Genomic DNA, 18,248 nt, shown 5'->3' on the forward strand with positions numbered 1-18,248 from the left:
CTACAATATTGGATGTACCGTATTTATTCTAATAAACGCCCCCCCCCCCCTTTTTTTGGAAAGAAAAATTCCTCAATTCGAGAAAAAGAACTTACCGTGGCACAGTTATATATCCATCCACGTACGCGTGTGTCCAGAGGTAATTATTTAAAGGATATCCAACATAAAACTAACACAAACCACAAAACAAAGTTTCAGTAACTATATACACAGTACCACTATATGTTTCATGGTGTGAAATGGGTACATACAACAGATCTCACAACTTACAGACTCTGAACTTTTGATCTCCATTAAACGCCCCCCCCTTGGAAAAATTTCACGCCCCCAGGGCGTTTATTAGAATAAATACGGTATATCCATACACAAAATAACATCCTGATGTATTACAAATTATCCTGTTGTGACGACAGGCTGAATATGTTTGTACGGTAACACATGTATCTATCCTCCAATAAGCCCAGGGGCCACCAAATTAACTTGGACTGAAGTAGGGGATGTTGGCATATTTCAGAACAACAAATCTTCAATGAACTGCAATAGAATGGGGCTTGTTACCAGACCTGGCCCTGGGCTTATATTACTGCTAGGTATTTCCAATGTATTATCACATCCTAGAAATACCACATGTACTGTATCTTATAAATATGTTGATTGCAGTGTGACATCAGCTTTCGTAAAGATTTCTACATAAATACTAGCAGTTGGTTTGCAAGCCACAAAAGATGATTCCCTAGAGACACTAGATGCTGTAGAATTAAAGTTTCAAATATGTGAAAAAAATAATTATTGAATATGCTGGTTGTTGATCAAAGTACTATGTGCATTCACAAAATTACCAAAGGTCATACATCAGGTCATTGTGACAAGTCATTCTACTCTAACTTAACCTAAGGTCACACATAATGTCAATGTGACAAGTCATTCTTTGTGAACTTTACCCAAGGTCATACATCAGGTCAATGTGACAAGTCATTCTGTGTGAACTTTACCCAAGGTCATACATAAGGTCAATGTGACAAGTCATTCTGCTCCAACTTAACCTAAGGTCATACATAAGGTCAATGTGACAAGTCATTCTGCTCCAACTTAACCTAAGGTCATACATAAGGTCAATGTGACAAGTCATTCTGTGTGAACTTTACCCAAGGTCATACATAAGGTCAATGTGACAAGTCATTCTGTGTGAACTTTACCTAAGGTCATACATATATAAGGTCAATGTGACAAGTCATTCTGCTCCAACTTAACCTAAGGTCATACATAAGGTCGATGTGACAAGTCATTCTGTGTGAACTTTACCTAGGGTCATACATAAGGTCAATGTGACAAGTCATTCTGTGTGAACTTAACCCAGGGTCATACATAAGGTCAATGTGACAAGTCATTCTGCTCCAACTTAACCTAAGGTCATACATAAGGTCAATGTGACAAGTCATTCTGTGTGAACTTTACCTAAGGTCATACATAAGGTCAATGTGACAAGTCATTCTGCTCCAACTTAACCTAGGGTCATACATAAGGTCAATGTGACAAGTCATTCTGCTCCAACTTAACCTAAGGTCATACATAAGGTCAATGTGACAAGTCATTCTGTGTGAACTTTACCTTAAGTCATACATAAGATCAATGTGACAAGTCATTCTGTGTGAACTTTACCCAAGGTCATACATAAGGTCAATGTGACAAGTCCTTCTGCTCCAACTTAACCTAAGGTCATACATAAGGTCAATGTGACAAGTCATTCTGCTCCAACTTAACCTATAAGGTCATACATAAGTTCAATGTGACAAGTCATTCTGCTCCAACTTTACCTAAGGTCACACATAAGGTCAATGTGACAAGTCATTCTGCTCCAACTTAACCTAAGGTCATACATAAGGTCAATGTGACAAGTCATTCTGTGTGAACTTTACCCAAGGTCATACATAAGGTCAATGTGACAAGTCATTCTGTGTGATTTTTACCTAAGGTCATACATATATAAGGTCAATGTGACAAGTCATTCTGCTCCAACTTAACCTAAGGTCATACATAAGGTCAATGTGACAAGTCATTCTGCTCCAACTTAACCTAAGGTCATACATAAGGTCAATGTGACAAGTCATTCTTGGTGAACTTTACCTAAGGTCACACATAAGGTCAATGTGACAAGTCATTCTTTGTGAACTTTACCTAAGGTCATACATAAGGTCAATGTGACAAGTCATTCTGTGTGAACTTTACCTGTCATACATATATAAGGTCAATGTGACAAGTCATTCTGCTCCAACTTAACCTAAGGTCATACATAAGGTCAATGTGAAAAGTCATTCTGCTCCAACTTAACCTAAGGTCATACATAAGGTCAATGTGACAAGTCATTCTGTGTGAACTTTACCCAAGGTCATACATAAGGTCAATGTGACAAGTCATTCTGTGTGAACTTTACCTAAGGTCATACATAAGGTCAATGTGACAAGTCATTCTGTGTGAACTTTACCTTAGGTCATACATACGATCAATGTGACAAGTCATTCTGTGTGAACTTTACCCAAGGTCATACATAAGGTCAATGTGACAAGTCATTCTGCTCCAACTTAACCTAAGGTCATACATAAGGTCAATGTGACAAGTCATTCTGTGTGAACTTTACCCAAGGTCATACATAAGGTCAATGTGACAAGTCGTTCTGTGTGAACTTTACCTAAGGTCATACATAAGTTCAATGTGACAAGTCATTCTGCTCCAACTTAACCTAAGGTCATACATAAGGTCACAATCTGACAAGTCATTCTGTGTGAACTTTACCTGAAGTCATTCATAATAATAAGGTCAATGGAACAAGTCAATCTGCTCCAACTTTACCTAATTTCATAAGGTCATACATAAATTGACCGTCATATGTACAGATCTAGACCTAGGCTGTACATAATACATAGAATGCCAGAACAAACATAAGCACATAATCAGATATCACTATAACCAGACAAGATTAAGTATAAAACAGGAGAAAACAGTGTTTGAAGGATATCCCAGAGGATCTTGGCAACTACTTCAGTGTATTTTATTGGTTGTATGTAAACAAAATTTTCTGTATTTTTTTTTCTCCCTTTCCTTTTAATAATAGTACTAATCACAAAATATCACTACTATTTTTTTCTGATCGGTTTCCAAAATGAACATCAAAATTTATTTTAAATATCCATGGAAAAAAAACGTAACCAACTTCAATTTCCAAAATTCAAGATTCTCATTTGTAATCAGAAAAGTCTCAAAATTAAACACGCACCACAACAGACCAAGGGGAACCTACATATGAATTTGAGAAAGATCTCTCAGATACTTCAAGGATTGTTTACAGAGTGGACAGCCGATATGACAGACAATGGATGAATGGCAATTTAAACAGCTCACAATCACCAAATGATTGGCTTAAAATACATCATACACATGTACAGGTCAAAATGCTGAATAATAAATATGGATGTAATTTGTTAACATTTCACCAATGAAATCTCAAATAAATATACATATATATACATTTACACCACAATATTCACCAGATCACTTCTTCAACGGTTTCATTTTGTTTGATGTAATGTTAATCAGATTCTTTATACATTGTATATAAGATTTTTAAAAAAGATAATTCATACTATAATTGAAAGGTAAAGATGACTTTAACTCCTGAAGATGATGCATCATTGAAGTTATGCTTGGATTTGTAGGTTCAAATATATTTATCTGTATAAATATCAAAGTGAAAAAAATCATAGCTCTTTACTTTCAGCGTAGTGTTGCATCTTTTCCACTAAAGATAGCACTTAAAATGGTTTAAGTCATTCATGAAAATGAAATTGTAAATTTCTGTATATATCACTTCAGCCACAAATCTTACAACCAGTACTTGAGTGTCAAAAAAATAAGAGCATTCATTGCTGTTATGTAACATCTATTATATATACTAGAGGATGTCTTTCTGTCATTGATTCATATTTCATACCAGGCCAAAAATGAGCATATATTATACAGCACTGTACAGTGTATACAGAAGGAAGTTTTTCCATTTTAGCCATAATTTTGGTGATTTTGATCAAAAATGTTTGAAATTATGCCCTATTTAAATAGGACACAATTTTAACCTCGTTACAGTACAGTCAAACCTTGTCACAACCTTGATGTTTTCTTTCAAAAACTGATCATGATATCATACATCAACACATATGCATATTTTATGACAAAGTAACAATCCCTTTTACAAGATCAGCAACAGCACTCAAATATCAACAGGAGGAAGTGACAAGGGTAGTTTTTTCGTTTTCATAAATAGTAGCATCTTCAAGGCATCCAGTAGACCCTTGAGAGTATAGTTTTGACTCCCCATCTTGGGTTTGAAAGGACATGTCTATTAGACTATGTTTGACCCTTCAGATTTCTGAGAAAAAAATATTTGACTTCTGAAATAGCTAAATGTCACGGGTCAACTAAATGCCCTAATCTTGTTTATAAAACAAGTACTTTTCAGGGTTCCATTGTACACAGGATCTTAAGAATTATTCGATGATATACTACATCTTGGTTCATAAATATATCTCCTTTCATTTGAAGACTCAAGTAAACACTAAATCATGTGTCATCAGTCTATAATACATTATATATATGTTGACAAAAAGGATTCAAAACAATATAAATTAATGATGCTTCTAACATATCAGGTTTCGATTATCTCTCATCCTTCAAATTTGAATGTTAAATCCATGGCAACCAGGCTGTTCACTTCTATCACCGTATAAGGAGGTGAAATGAAACATCTGTTATTCCTATCAGTTTTGATTTAACTCCCAGTATCCCTTTAACATTATTCCTACCAACTAGGATGCTGAACCTCCAATGAAATTTCGGAGTCTCTCAACAGTTTTGCCATCCAAAGCACAAAGATCAAAATCAAATGAAGCTTCTCCGATTTCATATTTCCCAGTCTCCAATATTACAGTCACAATCTGTTGAAGAACTCCACGGTCTTTCATTGTTTCTAGTTTTTTATGGAGATCCAACAAGGAGACAAGATCTTGTCCATTTGGAGCATTTCCAAGATTATGCTGCTCCAGGATATCTCCAAAATTGATATGGCCATTTCCATTCATGTCTCGCTCCGACTCATGTGTTTCTGAAGTATAACTGTTATTTGTGGTAGATCTTTCTTCCCTGTACGAGTTCCCTTGATTTTCAGCAATATTTTCTTTGCATGCTTTTCTCTGCTTAGCAGACTCTTTATTTGACTTTCGCTCCTTATCTTTAGATTTTTTCTCCTTATTTGTACTCTCAGTTTTTATATTCGTGTCACACTTGGAACTGTCTTTTACAGAAGAACTAGAATTGCCCTTTTCCTTTTTGTTGCTGTCAGATTTACTGTCACTTTTGTTTTTGGTAGATGATGAAGATGATGATGATTTAGATGATTTCCTTTGAGATGATTGAGTTGAAGGTGTTGATGTAGAGGAATGGTCTTTTGATTCAATGGTGGAATGATGACTAGATTTGGAACTCTTTTGGGAATGAGGAGACGAAATACTTTTTGAATGTGAGGGTGAACTTTCTTTTGCAATTTTCTGAGATGAAGGAGAATCCATTCTCAAAGACTTCACTGCTGGAGATGATGAACTTTTTGCACTTTGAACAGATCCTGGTGAAGCTCTAGAACTCTTCACAGAGGAAGGTGAAAATGTTTTAATAGGGGAGCGAAAAGCTTGAGGAATCAAATCATCATCGTCATCATCATCATCGTCGTCATCATCTTGGTCACTCAAATCTTGCATAAGTCTATGAAGCGCACGTTTTGTTTGCTGTTGGATTGTGGGTTGTGGAGATGGGTTAGTGGATGCCATGGATGTATTTGACGCCACAGAGCTTGGTCTTGTTGTACTTTCCTCATCCTCATCATTGTCATCATTTAGGCTATCTTCACTATCACTATTTTGAGTCACATTAAGCCTCGAGTGTTGTAAGTCACGAAGTTCTGGCTCCTCCGCATCCTGTTCAATACTTTCATCTGATGAAGATGAGCTGTCATTACTGCTGTCTTCACAACTACTATCATCAGAAATAATCCTCTTTCGTTTGATTGGTGGTTGTGATGACCCTGAACTTGACCTTTGAGGTTTTTCCTTTTTCTTTTTATCATGAGATGATACCTTCTCCTTAGCAAAAGCTTCTTTTGAAAAAGTATTTTTGCTGCTAGGAGATTTTTTTTCAGTTACCAAAGGCTCAGTTTTAACTTTCTCCTCTGGAACCTCTGTCTTAACTTTAATGGCAGATTCACTTTTGATTTCAGATTTCACATCCATTTCTGTTTTCATTTTTCCACTAGAAGAAACTGTTTCACTTTTCACTTTAGATTTTGTATCCTCCTTCTCTCGCTTACTCTCGTGTCTACTACTTTTCGAGGATTTACTTTTATCTTTATCGGATTTGTGTGATTTAGAAGACGATGATTTATTTTTATGCTTGGATGATGATGAACTATCTTTGGATGAAGTATTTTTCTCCTTAGATTCTTTTGAAGAAGAATCTTTGTCCTTGGAAGATGAGTCTTTATCCTTTGAAGAGGATTCCTTGTCCTTTGAAGATGATTCCTTACGCTTTGACGAAGAATCTTTCTCCTTTGAATGTTTACTTTTTTCCACAGACTTTTCCCCATGTTTGTCCTTGACCTTGACATCTGATGGTGAGGAGGATGAACTTTTCTTAATCTTCTTGCCCCCTTCATCATGAGATGTGTCATGAGGCCTTTTCTGTGAAGATGAGGAATGTTTGTCCTTAGAGGAACTTTTATGAGATTTAGAGCTCTCACTTGAGCTAGTTGTCGTAGTACTAGAAGTAGTGTTAGAAGTGACTAATTGGCCTGAGGAACCTGACGATGATGACGAAGATGAGCTTGAGTCCTTAGAACCAGACCCAGGTATCGACTTACCAGAAATAGTGGAACTTCCTTTGGACTGTAAAAAGAAAACAATTTAAAGAGCAATGTCAAAGCAAGTTTGTTATATCCAGAACTGATAACATAAACTGGGAAAATCACTGATTGAATCCATTATACATTTGTAGTTTAAGTTTATTACTTCAGACTTTAATTTGACTTAATCAACTGTTCACAATACAGTGCTTTTTACGAACATTGTGAGAAAGACATTGGATGTCAATGGAAAAGTCTTTTTAATAAAGATTTTACCCTTCAGATTTATATTTGAAAAATATATATATAAATGTATGCATTGATTTGACTTCTGAAAATGTTAAAACTGACTGGTCTACTAAATGACTTGTTCAATGATAAGTTATTTATGGCAGTTTCATGTAAATTGGTTGGTGCGATAATTATGACCTGACTATAAAGGCAATCTGTCTATAGTGACCGTTTTTCTGACTCCCCTTGGCCTTGGGCGGTCTTTATAGACAGGTTTGACTGTAGTTTAAGTTTATTACTTCAGACTTTAATTTGACTTAATCAACTGTTCACAATACAGTGCTTTGTACGAACATTGTGAGAAAGACATTGGATGTCAAGAAAGATTATTTTTACATCACTATAAAACAAAATGTAGACACACTAGTGATCACTCTTGTAACCTTACTACAGTGATACAGACTTATTTTTTTTAATTTCATTTCATTCCTTTGTAACCTAACAATCAAGATATATATATATAATGCAGAGCGTTTATTATCTTATCCTGGACAGGGATAACCATAATTTTACCAGTGTGAGATTTTCTTATCTCAGCCTAGGGTTGTGACAAGCTACACACAAGCTCTGTGCACATTATCAAAAATTGTATGACGTCACGTCGACAATACATTGACGTCACGCCTACAATTCAATCAAGTCATGTCAACATTGTTTTGCATTGAGTAAACAATAAGAGAAAAAAAATTCACCCCCTTGAAAATCAGATATTCTCAAGCTGCCAAACTTTTGGCACAAAACCTACGACAGAATAGTCAGACGAACACTCTATTTTTACTTTGGACTTGAATTTCATACATCTCGCCCTTTTAACCTTTATCTAGAGATAGCTATTGTGTACCTTGGAGTGCTTAGATTTCTTCACGGTATCAGTCTGGATAGGTGGACCAAACAAGTCTGTGAACTGCCCAGTTTCCTTCTCCCCATTAGGGTTCACAACAATCTGTACCAAAATCAAATATCAATTTATTCAATATTCAAATTATGTCAAACATTAATATTGGCAAAATCTTATAACAGTATTAATTTTAACAGAGAGACAGAAGTTAAAGTATCACATAAATTAATATACACTAAATTACTGTTATAATATGGAATAATAATTTGAAATTGCACTAATTTTTTTGGCTACAGAACCTTAATGTTCTAAAAGGGGTTTTTTTCTGGGGATTTTTTCAAATAATTCCTGTAAAAATTTCCTTCAATGTTATTGTCAAATGTCATAAGCAAAGATTTTAATGAAAATGTTCAGCAAAATAACACAGGTTTTACTATAATCTCATGTTTAAAACAGAAGGTATATCTTATTCATCCATTTTGTTTTTTGTTAAGGATTACCTCTCCTGTGTGCAAGATACATGCATGTAAGTATGTGTGTGTTCTGGTAGGCTGCAGTATGTTCATATTTGTCTCCTTGTGATAGCGCAAAACTAATGTTGACTTTATAGCATCACTGAAGCATAAAGCCAAAGACATCCAGCAGGACACCTCACCTGGTCACATTATACTGACAACATCCTACTTCCTAAGCGCTGAGTGTTTACCATTTTCATAGACTCCAGTATGTCTTGGCCAGGGGACAGAACCCAAAGCCTTCCTCACAGGGGCAAACACTCAACTTAGGGGCCAAAAGTGAGGAAGTGTCAAGCGAGACATTAGGAAAAAGAATGTTGTTTAGAAAAAAAAAGATCCAAAATTTAGTCGCCTCTTACAATCATGCAAAGGGGACAGTAGGTATAATTCTTGAGCCCTACCTGCAGAGCAGTTTTCTTTTAGTAAACAGATAAGATAAGAAGTCAATATTTCCATACATGTAAATGGTAAGTTTATTCTGCACCCACTATCTGCCTTTTGCCGAAACTGATTACATACCCCTCCAGCTTCCAGCAGCTTTTTCTTAAATTCCTCTGTAGGATTCTGAAAAGTGAGTTTCTCACATCGCGTATGGTTCACAGGAGGATTATCGGCCATTCTCAGAAACAAATCATACTGGTAGCGGATTTTGCGGGGTTCTTCTTTGTTTTTAAAGTAAATGTCTATTGGCAAGTTAAACCCAGCATATCCTGACTCTGATACAAAGTATGGAGGAGATGTCTTCACTGCAGAAAAAGAAATATTTTAGACTTGGTTACACAATAAAATACCAGACATCTTCAGGCAGTTATATATGTTATAGCATTCATCTGTACAACAGCATTCAGTTCAATAACATATCAAGTTTTTACATAGATCAAATACATCGAAGAAAAGAAATAATAATTCATTTGAAAGAGCTACAATCTCAATAATAAGAAATGTTGTTGGTACTCAGTATTTTAGTGAGTATAAGTGTCCCTTGTTAGGAAAGTTTTTTATTATTAAATCTTCGATCGAGTTTGAGCTGATTTCAAAATAATGAAAAATAGAATTAAAGAACCAAAACTTCTAATATGTGCTTTGTATACCATAAACCTCCAGTCAGTTCAAACAAAATCTGTTCAATTTATACAAAATTATGCTTCAGAAAATAAGTGCGAGTTTGAACTGTCCGAGTCAATATCGGCAAAAATATGTAAATCAATGCATAGACATACTTGGCATATCTAATGTAAGGCTGATATATAACAACAATGAATAGTGTGGCATACTTGTAATTGAGTAAAATGATAGTATTTTGTTTAATTCAATGTTAATCGTTTGTTAAACTTTCTTTATCTCGTGATATTAAATTATGATCGTTCTAGTGCGAAGCAGAGACCATTGAGTAGACCCCAAAACAGTACATGTTTCATTTGTTACACAATATGGTTAGACTACTTGGGACCTTAGTATTAAGGTGTATGCATGGTTATATACTTGTATTTTATTTAAATCAGAAACTTTTGTATATAAGCCCATTATTTCGTAGCAAAAGGTCCATTTAATAAATTGAAAACAGTCTACATGACCTGCTGTGTTTACAAAAGTGCTACTGTAAATATAGGCCTATATGTTAGTGAAATTAGGTAGGAACATCAACATGTCTGCTTTTAAATTACACGTAATTATAAGGAGTCTTCATATCTACCAAACTCATTTGACACCTTCAAAATTATCCATCGCTATTTGGGATACATGTGTTTTGACTGGACATGAATGCTAATAGCATCATTTCACCATGACCGGCGGCCGATCCTTTCAACTTTACCGAATTTACAAGTAATACCTTTGATGGCAATAATAAAGGAATGCCTGGTCACGATTGAATTATCGAAATGCTTAGTTAACACTGTATTTAACAATGCACAGTTTTTGTTTTTAGTTAGCCCTACAGCGTGACCCCAGCTCATACTGATCACATGATACTAATACATTGTTGGGCCATAAAGTTGTAATTATAGCTGTCTCCTGCACGATGTACTTTTACATTGGGAAAAACTAAAAAAAAATAATCTGTAGCATATATCTATGTTTTGTCTGAGACAGCTGTACTGCAATGATCACACATACAATCCATTATCCTAAACTTGTCTGTTGTCTTATCATTTTTACAGTGCGGATCGCATTCCACTTTCAATAGAGTTTGCTGGAAAAAAACTTTTTACATTCTTCATTTTACTTATTTGGACTATCCAAAATGGGGTCAATTCTAACAGTCAGAGATTGAACTATCACTAGCAAGAAAATTATTGTTTGTATTGAAAAAAATATGTGTTTGAACTATCCGCCGATTCGAACTGACAGAGGTTTACACTGTATACTGAACATTCCTATAAATCAACCCTTAAACTCTCAATGTGACCATATAGTTGAAAAGTAATAAAACAATGATTCATCTAGATCTGTACTGTTATGAAAATAACATGTTGACACCTACTTCGTTTGGAGTTTGTGAAGCTCGGGTGAAGATTGAATACCACTCTCTCTATGAAGTGAGCAATATCACAGCCATCAGGTCCCCTTACAAATACAGTCCAGTCATGGGTGAAACCATTTTCGGTCTGGTTTTGGCGTACTGAGGCCCTGTGGCCAAGCTCAATCTTTACCTGTACAGACATTGGCTGAAACAACAAAAGTAAGAGATGAATACCTTACTACATATCATAGAATATTTCATTTATGTCTTATATTAAATAAAACAAATTTTTAATTTTTTGAAATATTTGTTGAAACTTAATTTCATTATTACTTGGAATAATTAAATTGTATATAGCATAACCTGCATATAATTATATAAATAGAACATTAATAGCAAGATGCATTTGATTCTAAACTGTCCTTTTGTGGATAAAAGAAATCTTGGAAGAGTGATTTTATAGCTTTACTATACTGCAACACATAGGACTGGTAGACTTCGTCGGTGATGCATTTACTATTTATATCACATGTATATATATACACAGTACTTAAACAATTCTAGTTTGAAAAAAAAAACACACACACACAACATGAAATTCAAATGTCTGCAATATATAACCACAAACTGTGATTTAACCTGGAAGTGGGAGACCACAAACCTTCACAGGCTGCACACATTACTGATAGGGGTAGTGTACAGCCATAAATTATTAAAACTGGTAAATTGCCAGCATATGGCATCCAAGATGAGACAGCTGTCATAGTGTATAAATTAGCTTTCCTTAAATTCAAGAAAATATCCCATATTAATTATTTAATTGTTGAACATTTGCATTGAAATCCATTTGGTTGACAACTCACAATGAAAATGAAATGCACAGATCTAGATGCAAATTTATACAATTATATAATTTTTATTTGGTTGTTTCGTCAAGGATTTCAATAAACTCTGAACATGCAGACAACACTGTTACTGCTAATTGTAAATTTGTTTACTCAAGAATATTTTAATTGACACTCTTTGGTTTAAAAACAGTCCAAAAGACAAGTTTGATTTCTGTGTTGAACTTCTGAAAAATGTAGGAGCCAAATGTTAACTGAAATCTCTGCACGGACAAGTGAATCTAATTCTCTAACCGACTGAGCTATTGCGCCCTCCCTCGCCCACCAAGTCCAAGACTATTCCATGCATGCAAATTGTATACTCTATCACTGCAACTCTTCAGGCATTTTTTTTTTAAATAATCAAGCAATTTTATTAAATACAAGTGTACTAGGAAAATAGTTCATGTCACAATGTTAATAAGATGATTTTCTACCTTCTATAATATTGTACTTCTATTTCAATGTAAATATTCAACAAACCCTGGAACAGCTACCATGCATTCCACTCACTCAATTATTGAATTCAAACTCACAAGTTGGAATAAGTGATTCACTATTAGTGTAATAACTCACCAATTGGAATAGGTGATTCACTATTAGTAATAATTCACAAGTTGGAATAAGTGATTCACTATTAGTGTAATAATTCACAAATTGGAATAGGTGATTCACTATTAGTGTAATAATTCAAAAGTTGGAATAAATAAGTGATTCACTATTAGTGTAATTACTCACAAGTTGAAATAGGTTATTAAATTAACTTTTAGTGTAATTACCCAAAAGTTTGAAAAGGTTATTCACTTTTAGTGTAATTACTCACAAGTTGGAATAGGTGATTCACTATTAGTGTAATTACCCACAAGTTGGAATAAGTGATTCATTATTAGTGTAATAAGTCACCAATTGGAATAGGTGATTCACTATTAGTAATAATTCACAAGTTGGAATAAGTGATTCACTATTAGTGTAATAATTCACAAATTGGAATAGGTGATTCACTATTAGTGTTATTACTCACAAGTTTGAATAGGTTATTCACTAGTAGTGTAATTACCCACAAGTTTAAATAGGTTATTAAATTAACTTTTAGTGTAATTACCCACAAGTTTGAAAAGGTTATTCACTTTTAGTGTAATTACTCACAAGTTGGAATAGGTTATTCACTATTAGTGTAATTACCCACAAGTTGGAATAAGTGATTCACTATTAGTGTAATTATTCACAAGTTGGAATAGGTGATTCACTATTAGTGTAATTATTCACAAGTTGGAATAGGTGATTCACTATTAGTGTAATAATTCACAATTGGAATATAGGTGATTCACTATTAGAGTAATACCTCACAAATTGGAATAGGTGGTTCACTATTAGTGTAATTACTCACAAGTTGGAATAGGTGGTTCACTATTAGTGTAATTATTCACTAGTTGGAATAGGTGATTCACTATTAGTGTAATTACTCATAAGTTGGAATAGGTGGTTCACTATTAGTGTAATTACTCACAAGTTGGAATAGGTGATTCACTATTAGTGTAATAATTCACAAGTTGGAATAGTTGATTCACAATTAGTGTAATTACTCACAAGTTGGAATAAGTGATTCACAATTAGTGTAATACCTCACAAGTTTGACTAGTTGATTCACTATTAGTGTAATTATTCACAAGTAAAAATAGGTGATTCAAATTCACTATTAGAGTAATAACTCACAAATAGAATATGAATAGGTGGTTCACGAACAGTGTAATACACAAGTTGGAATAGTGAAATAACTCAAAATTTGGAATAGGTAATTCATTATTATTCATAACTCACATGGTAGAATATGCGATGCGCTGAAACTAGTTTTCGCATAGTTTGCTAGTCTTATATTGATGAATATAGTTAATATGTTAGAAATTAGTATAAATAATGCAAGTCAATATAGAACACCTGGAATTCAAACTCATCACATTCATAGTTAATTTATGCATTCAGAGTTTTGATTTAAGATTTAATCTGTAAACATTGTGATGGAACACTGTTAATCTGTAATTATATAATCAACAGTGAAACTCAAGGATGTACTTTTGTTGTTTTACCAACACACTTACTTCTTTGTCAGATCAAAACTAAGTTGTATATCTCCTGGCTACATCAGCTTTTTGTATTGGATGACAGTTCAGTTGGTTTCTGATTGAGTATATAAAGTGTTGTTATCAGACATCATATATAACAAAAAGTTTGTTGTAGTGTATGCTCTGTTTTGTCAAACATATGATAAGAGAGAAATCCTAATTTCAAAAAAATATTAAATACTCAATCTTGTCATATTTTCTTGTTTTCATTCTGACAGGAAAAACATGGATGCCCATCAATCTTTTTTAAATGCTTTTCATTTCTTTTTTAAGACTGAGCACTTTTCCAAACTTTTCTTCCCAAAATGACAAAAATATTCACATTAAATCAGCTGAAAATTCAAATGCATTGCAGATGACAAAAATCCTAGAATCACTGGTGTTGATGGCAATAAATAGCGAAGTAGTAGATGTAGTCCAATTGATTTGAAAATTGCTATTGACAAACTATATACATTCTTGTAGATTGAATGAATAATAACTAATATAAGAACTATAACATTAAAAATCAAACCAAAATTTCTTTGATTTCTTATTCAAGCACTCTTAGTAAAAATCAAGAACAAAATGTCAAAAGAGCTATTCATTCAAGCAATGCTCTGAAATTAAGGCACTTTTCAAGATCTGTACATAATTTAACTACTACATATGAATATAAACATAAAAAAAAAGATATGTAAAAATGATAGCATTAAAATAATGTACCAGTGGTTGCTTTTTTATAGAGTGAATCTACTAAGTTATATTCAATAGGCAAACATTTAGGAATCTGATCAACACCTGATTCACTTATCACACCAATGAAATAATACAAAAGTGATAAAGGTATACTTAACAATGCATATATCATACATTTTGTAGAGCAGATTAGATAACACAACCTGAAATTTATATTAATACAACACCATATATGGGCCTGCTTAAATTGGGAAAACATAGAATATTTTTCTTATTTTTTCTTCATATCTGAGAAAGAATTTCAGCAAGAAAAGCAGCCAGGGTGTTACTGGCTGTAAAACAGAATAAAAAATATCATTGTCATTATATAAATTCAAAAGCATGTTCTAGTGTTTTTCCTGATGAAAATTATATCTAAGCAAGATTTAAACATATTCATTGTTGGTATTTTGAAGGGAACTCTTTATCAACGTTTTGACATTATTGAAAGAAAATATGTTAATGGACATCTACTCTACAATTCCTTTGTCATACATGTATAATTATAATGACACATGTATTAGAATGATAAATTGTGGTTTTGAAATTATACTTGACTCATTTACATGAAAATAGCAAATAATGCAACCAATCAATATTATAATAATTCAAACTAAGTCATAATTCCTGTATAAATTTGACACAAACATCATTATCACTTAAATTGTATCATAATATAAGTGGTTTGTACATGTATACATTCTATACACAATAACACATTATTTGTCATCTATGGTTTACAAATTTCATATGAGATCGATAAATGATGTAATATCTAAAGACTCATTAGACTGAAACTCTTGCATCATACTCAACTATAACTCACCAATCAACACCTCAATCATGATTTATTGGATTTAAATGTATGGTATAGCACCCTAGTATCAATTAAGTCAATCTGAAACTACTCAAATTTACATAAAAAAATACATAATCCTGGAGTGGGGCGCCAATTTTTGTAACAGGAGAGGAGAAATTGTAGCAGCCAGACCGGGGTTCGAACCCAGGACCTCCAAACATTAGCCAGATGCTCTACCAATTGAGCTACCTGGTCACCGATGATCGACCCAGTCCAGTCCCACTACAATCCAACGTGTCACCAACATCATCATGTACATATTTTGATGCTTTTCCAAATGTGACTCCTTACCAAGGGTTTCCCAATACTTAAAATTCCTTGACAGCTGTATGGAAAGTTATCAATTTGCACTGCTGTGTACATTTCTATAATGTAAGTACGGACTGTACATGGAAGTTTGCCAAAAAAAAAGTTTATGTAAATACACAGACTGGCCATAGGCAAACAGTTGCGAAGAATATGGCAATTTCAGACATGGTGGAAGCTAACTTTTTCCCATATTATTGTGTAATGATCAATCATGACAAACGACCATGTCATACGTTATACTGAAACTGGTCCTGAGGCTGACCTGCGTCCGCCCCACTTGAGTCGCATAAAGTTAAAAATGACATTCACAGTTTACACCAAAAACAGGATGACATTTCAATATGATACAGATGCTATTTTACGTCTTAACGTCAAACTTAGTTTCCCCATAACCCGAGACAGACGGTCTAAATAACAGAATGTGTTTTTGACCGTAAATCTTCAGACGAGGCCTGTGACGTTTGATCAACAATGGTAAATACCGGTTAAACAAAGACATGTGATATTCTACAATCATTACCTGTGGCATGTCGATTATTTACAGGTTACAATATCTCTCGTCAGACCCTTCTATAAAATGAAAGCTTCTTTGAAACACAAAGAACATAATCTTGTGTGAAAATTCATTATGCTGATCACAACACGATGTGTAGGCGGAAGTCGGATTGCGCACGCTCCAGTAAAAAGGAAGTGGGTAGGAGGGGGGAGAAAGTGAAAGTAAGATGCTGGGGTTGTATTGCCATAGTTATGCATGTCTTTATTGTCTAGAATGATTATCAAACTAATTCTTGTGTTACTTGGTGTACATCAGTGAATCATATTGAGGGTGTATGAAGCTTATATCCGCTCCCATAGACAAATTCAAAATGATACATTGGATACATGAAGACGGAGATCGTCTAACTGTTAATGTAGTACTTTACTACCGAGTCTTAGATCTTCGTATACCGCCATGGGTTACCGAAGACGTGAACTATCGTTCCTTTAGGAACATATATACATAAGCAGATACAAAGACACTACTATTCCTTCAGTAACATGATTAGATTTATGTGTTTCCTTACTCATTCGTTTAATATTATTAAGAGTATATATTATACGACACACAATGTTCAATATACGTACAAATGCCGTGGTTGAAAATCGTTTCGGTTGGAAACTCATACAACAGACTAAGATTACAATATCAGACGGATTTTACAGCAACGTGATCGATCATTGGTCCATATGCTTGCTGCGTGTTGTGCGTGGATGTGTGGGTGGCCCTGTCAATTATCTCCATTATACATGTAGGATCCCACGTACATGTAAAAACAACTAAATGGGTAATTTTGGTAAACGAATGTACAGTGATACATGCATGAGTATGCCACGGTGACTAAACTCTCCACATAAACATTGTAATTCTACATCCGAAGTCATCTTTAAGGATGGATAAATTTAAGTTAGCGTAATTCAAAATCACTTAAAATAATTATTGTCGTTTTCTAAAACCAGTCGTTATTATGGGTAAAGCATGGTAATTTATACGGAACATACATTATCTGAAACATAGTGAGTTTGTAAGATTTTAAATTATCATGTCACGCACGTGCGACATAGAATCTATTAGATGTACTGTATACTTACCAAGTGTTGTTTTTTTAAATCCAATTCTTGATAGATATGTGTTGACTGTTGTGTCAGTTATCTGTTATATAAAATTAGCTATATGTTCATTATCCGAGAAATGTCCCTGGTTGTACTTTCGTACAACGTATGAAATCCTTCGGTACATTCTCAACAGATACAGACTGTACTGAATATCAAATTCCGATGAAGACCGATCTTCCTTGAATAGCACTTCATCATAAATAGTTCAATGAACTCTATTTATTACAATATTAGCTCGAATCCTTTGATTCTAGTTATTTCCGTATTTTACACATTTTAGAGATAAGCAGGTTAAACCTATTGACTGTTACGTAATGCTGTCATGGGGATACCCAATGCGGGCGGATACATCCGGGTGTGACGTCAATTCTGAATTCTTAAAATAGACTTGGTAACCACCGAATATGTCACGATAATCTGAATACAATACAATTGTAACAGAAATACTCTATATACAATGTACGTAACAGACACCCAACCAATACAAGTTTCGCTTGATTTTATAGGACAAAGCAAAGGCTTGAAATCATTTGGGTGGCGCCTGAAAGGGATAAGGAGGTAAAGCACAAATTCAATAAAGTGGAGGATATCTCCAATTCATTAATATAGTGAACGATAACCAATCCATTATAGTGAGTGGTATATCACCAATTAATTATAGTGAGTG

At 34.0% G+C, this 18,248-nt stretch overlaps 1 protein-coding gene across 5 annotated transcripts; it reads right to left on the reverse strand.

Annotated features, from left to right (window-relative positions):
- Positions 1-356: 356 nt before the first annotated feature.
- LOC117334170 (protein AF-9-like) lies at positions 357-17,855 on the reverse strand. Of its 5 annotated transcripts, XR_004534055.1 has the most exons (9): positions 16,449-16,604; positions 14,020-14,098; positions 11,061-11,244; positions 9,098-9,324; positions 8,067-8,168; positions 2,330-6,977; positions 1,711-2,226; positions 1,405-1,608; positions 357-1,302 (listed from the first exon to the last, which is right to left on the reverse strand). XR_004534055.1 is itself a non-coding variant. In XM_033893643.1 (6 exons), exons 3-6 carry the CDS (start codon positions 11,239-11,241, stop codon positions 4,854-4,856), a joined length of 2,634 nt encoding a protein of 877 aa, XP_033749534.1. In that variant the 5' UTR covers positions 11,242-11,244; positions 14,020-14,098; positions 17,558-17,855; the 3' UTR covers positions 2,448-4,853. The 5 variants fall into 5 exon arrangements, 2 of the variants coding, with proteins under 2 accessions (XP_033749534.1, XP_033749535.1); XR_004534053.1 differs by lacking the exons at positions 357-1,302; positions 1,405-1,608; positions 1,711-2,226 and having other exon boundaries at positions 2,448-2,686; positions 2,791-6,977; XR_004534054.1 differs by lacking the exons at positions 357-1,302; positions 1,405-1,608; positions 1,711-2,226 and having other exon boundaries at positions 2,448-2,482; positions 2,585-6,977.
- Positions 17,856-18,248: the final 393 nt, after the last annotated feature.

This window comes from Pecten maximus, chromosome 9 (assembly GCF_902652985.1).
Source record: "Pecten maximus chromosome 9, xPecMax1.1, whole genome shotgun sequence".
In the NCBI taxonomy this organism is placed as follows: domain Eukaryota; kingdom Metazoa; phylum Mollusca; class Bivalvia; order Pectinida; family Pectinidae; genus Pecten; species Pecten maximus.

Excerpts from the sequence above, each read along its gene's own strand:
- LOC117334170 (XM_033893644.1), bottom strand. The coding sequence starts at position 11,241 with ATGTCTGTACAGGTAAAGATTGAGCTTGGCCACAGGGCCTCAGTACGC. Across the intron at positions 9,325-11,060 it reads CTTCACAAACTCCAAACGAA|TGAAGACATCTCCTCCATAC; the intron begins GTAGGTGTCAAC and ends CTTTTTCTGCAG. Across the intron at positions 6,978-8,066 it reads AGAAATCTAAGCACTCCAAG|TCCAAAGGAAGTTCCACTAT; the intron begins GTACACAATAGC and ends TTCTTTTTACAG.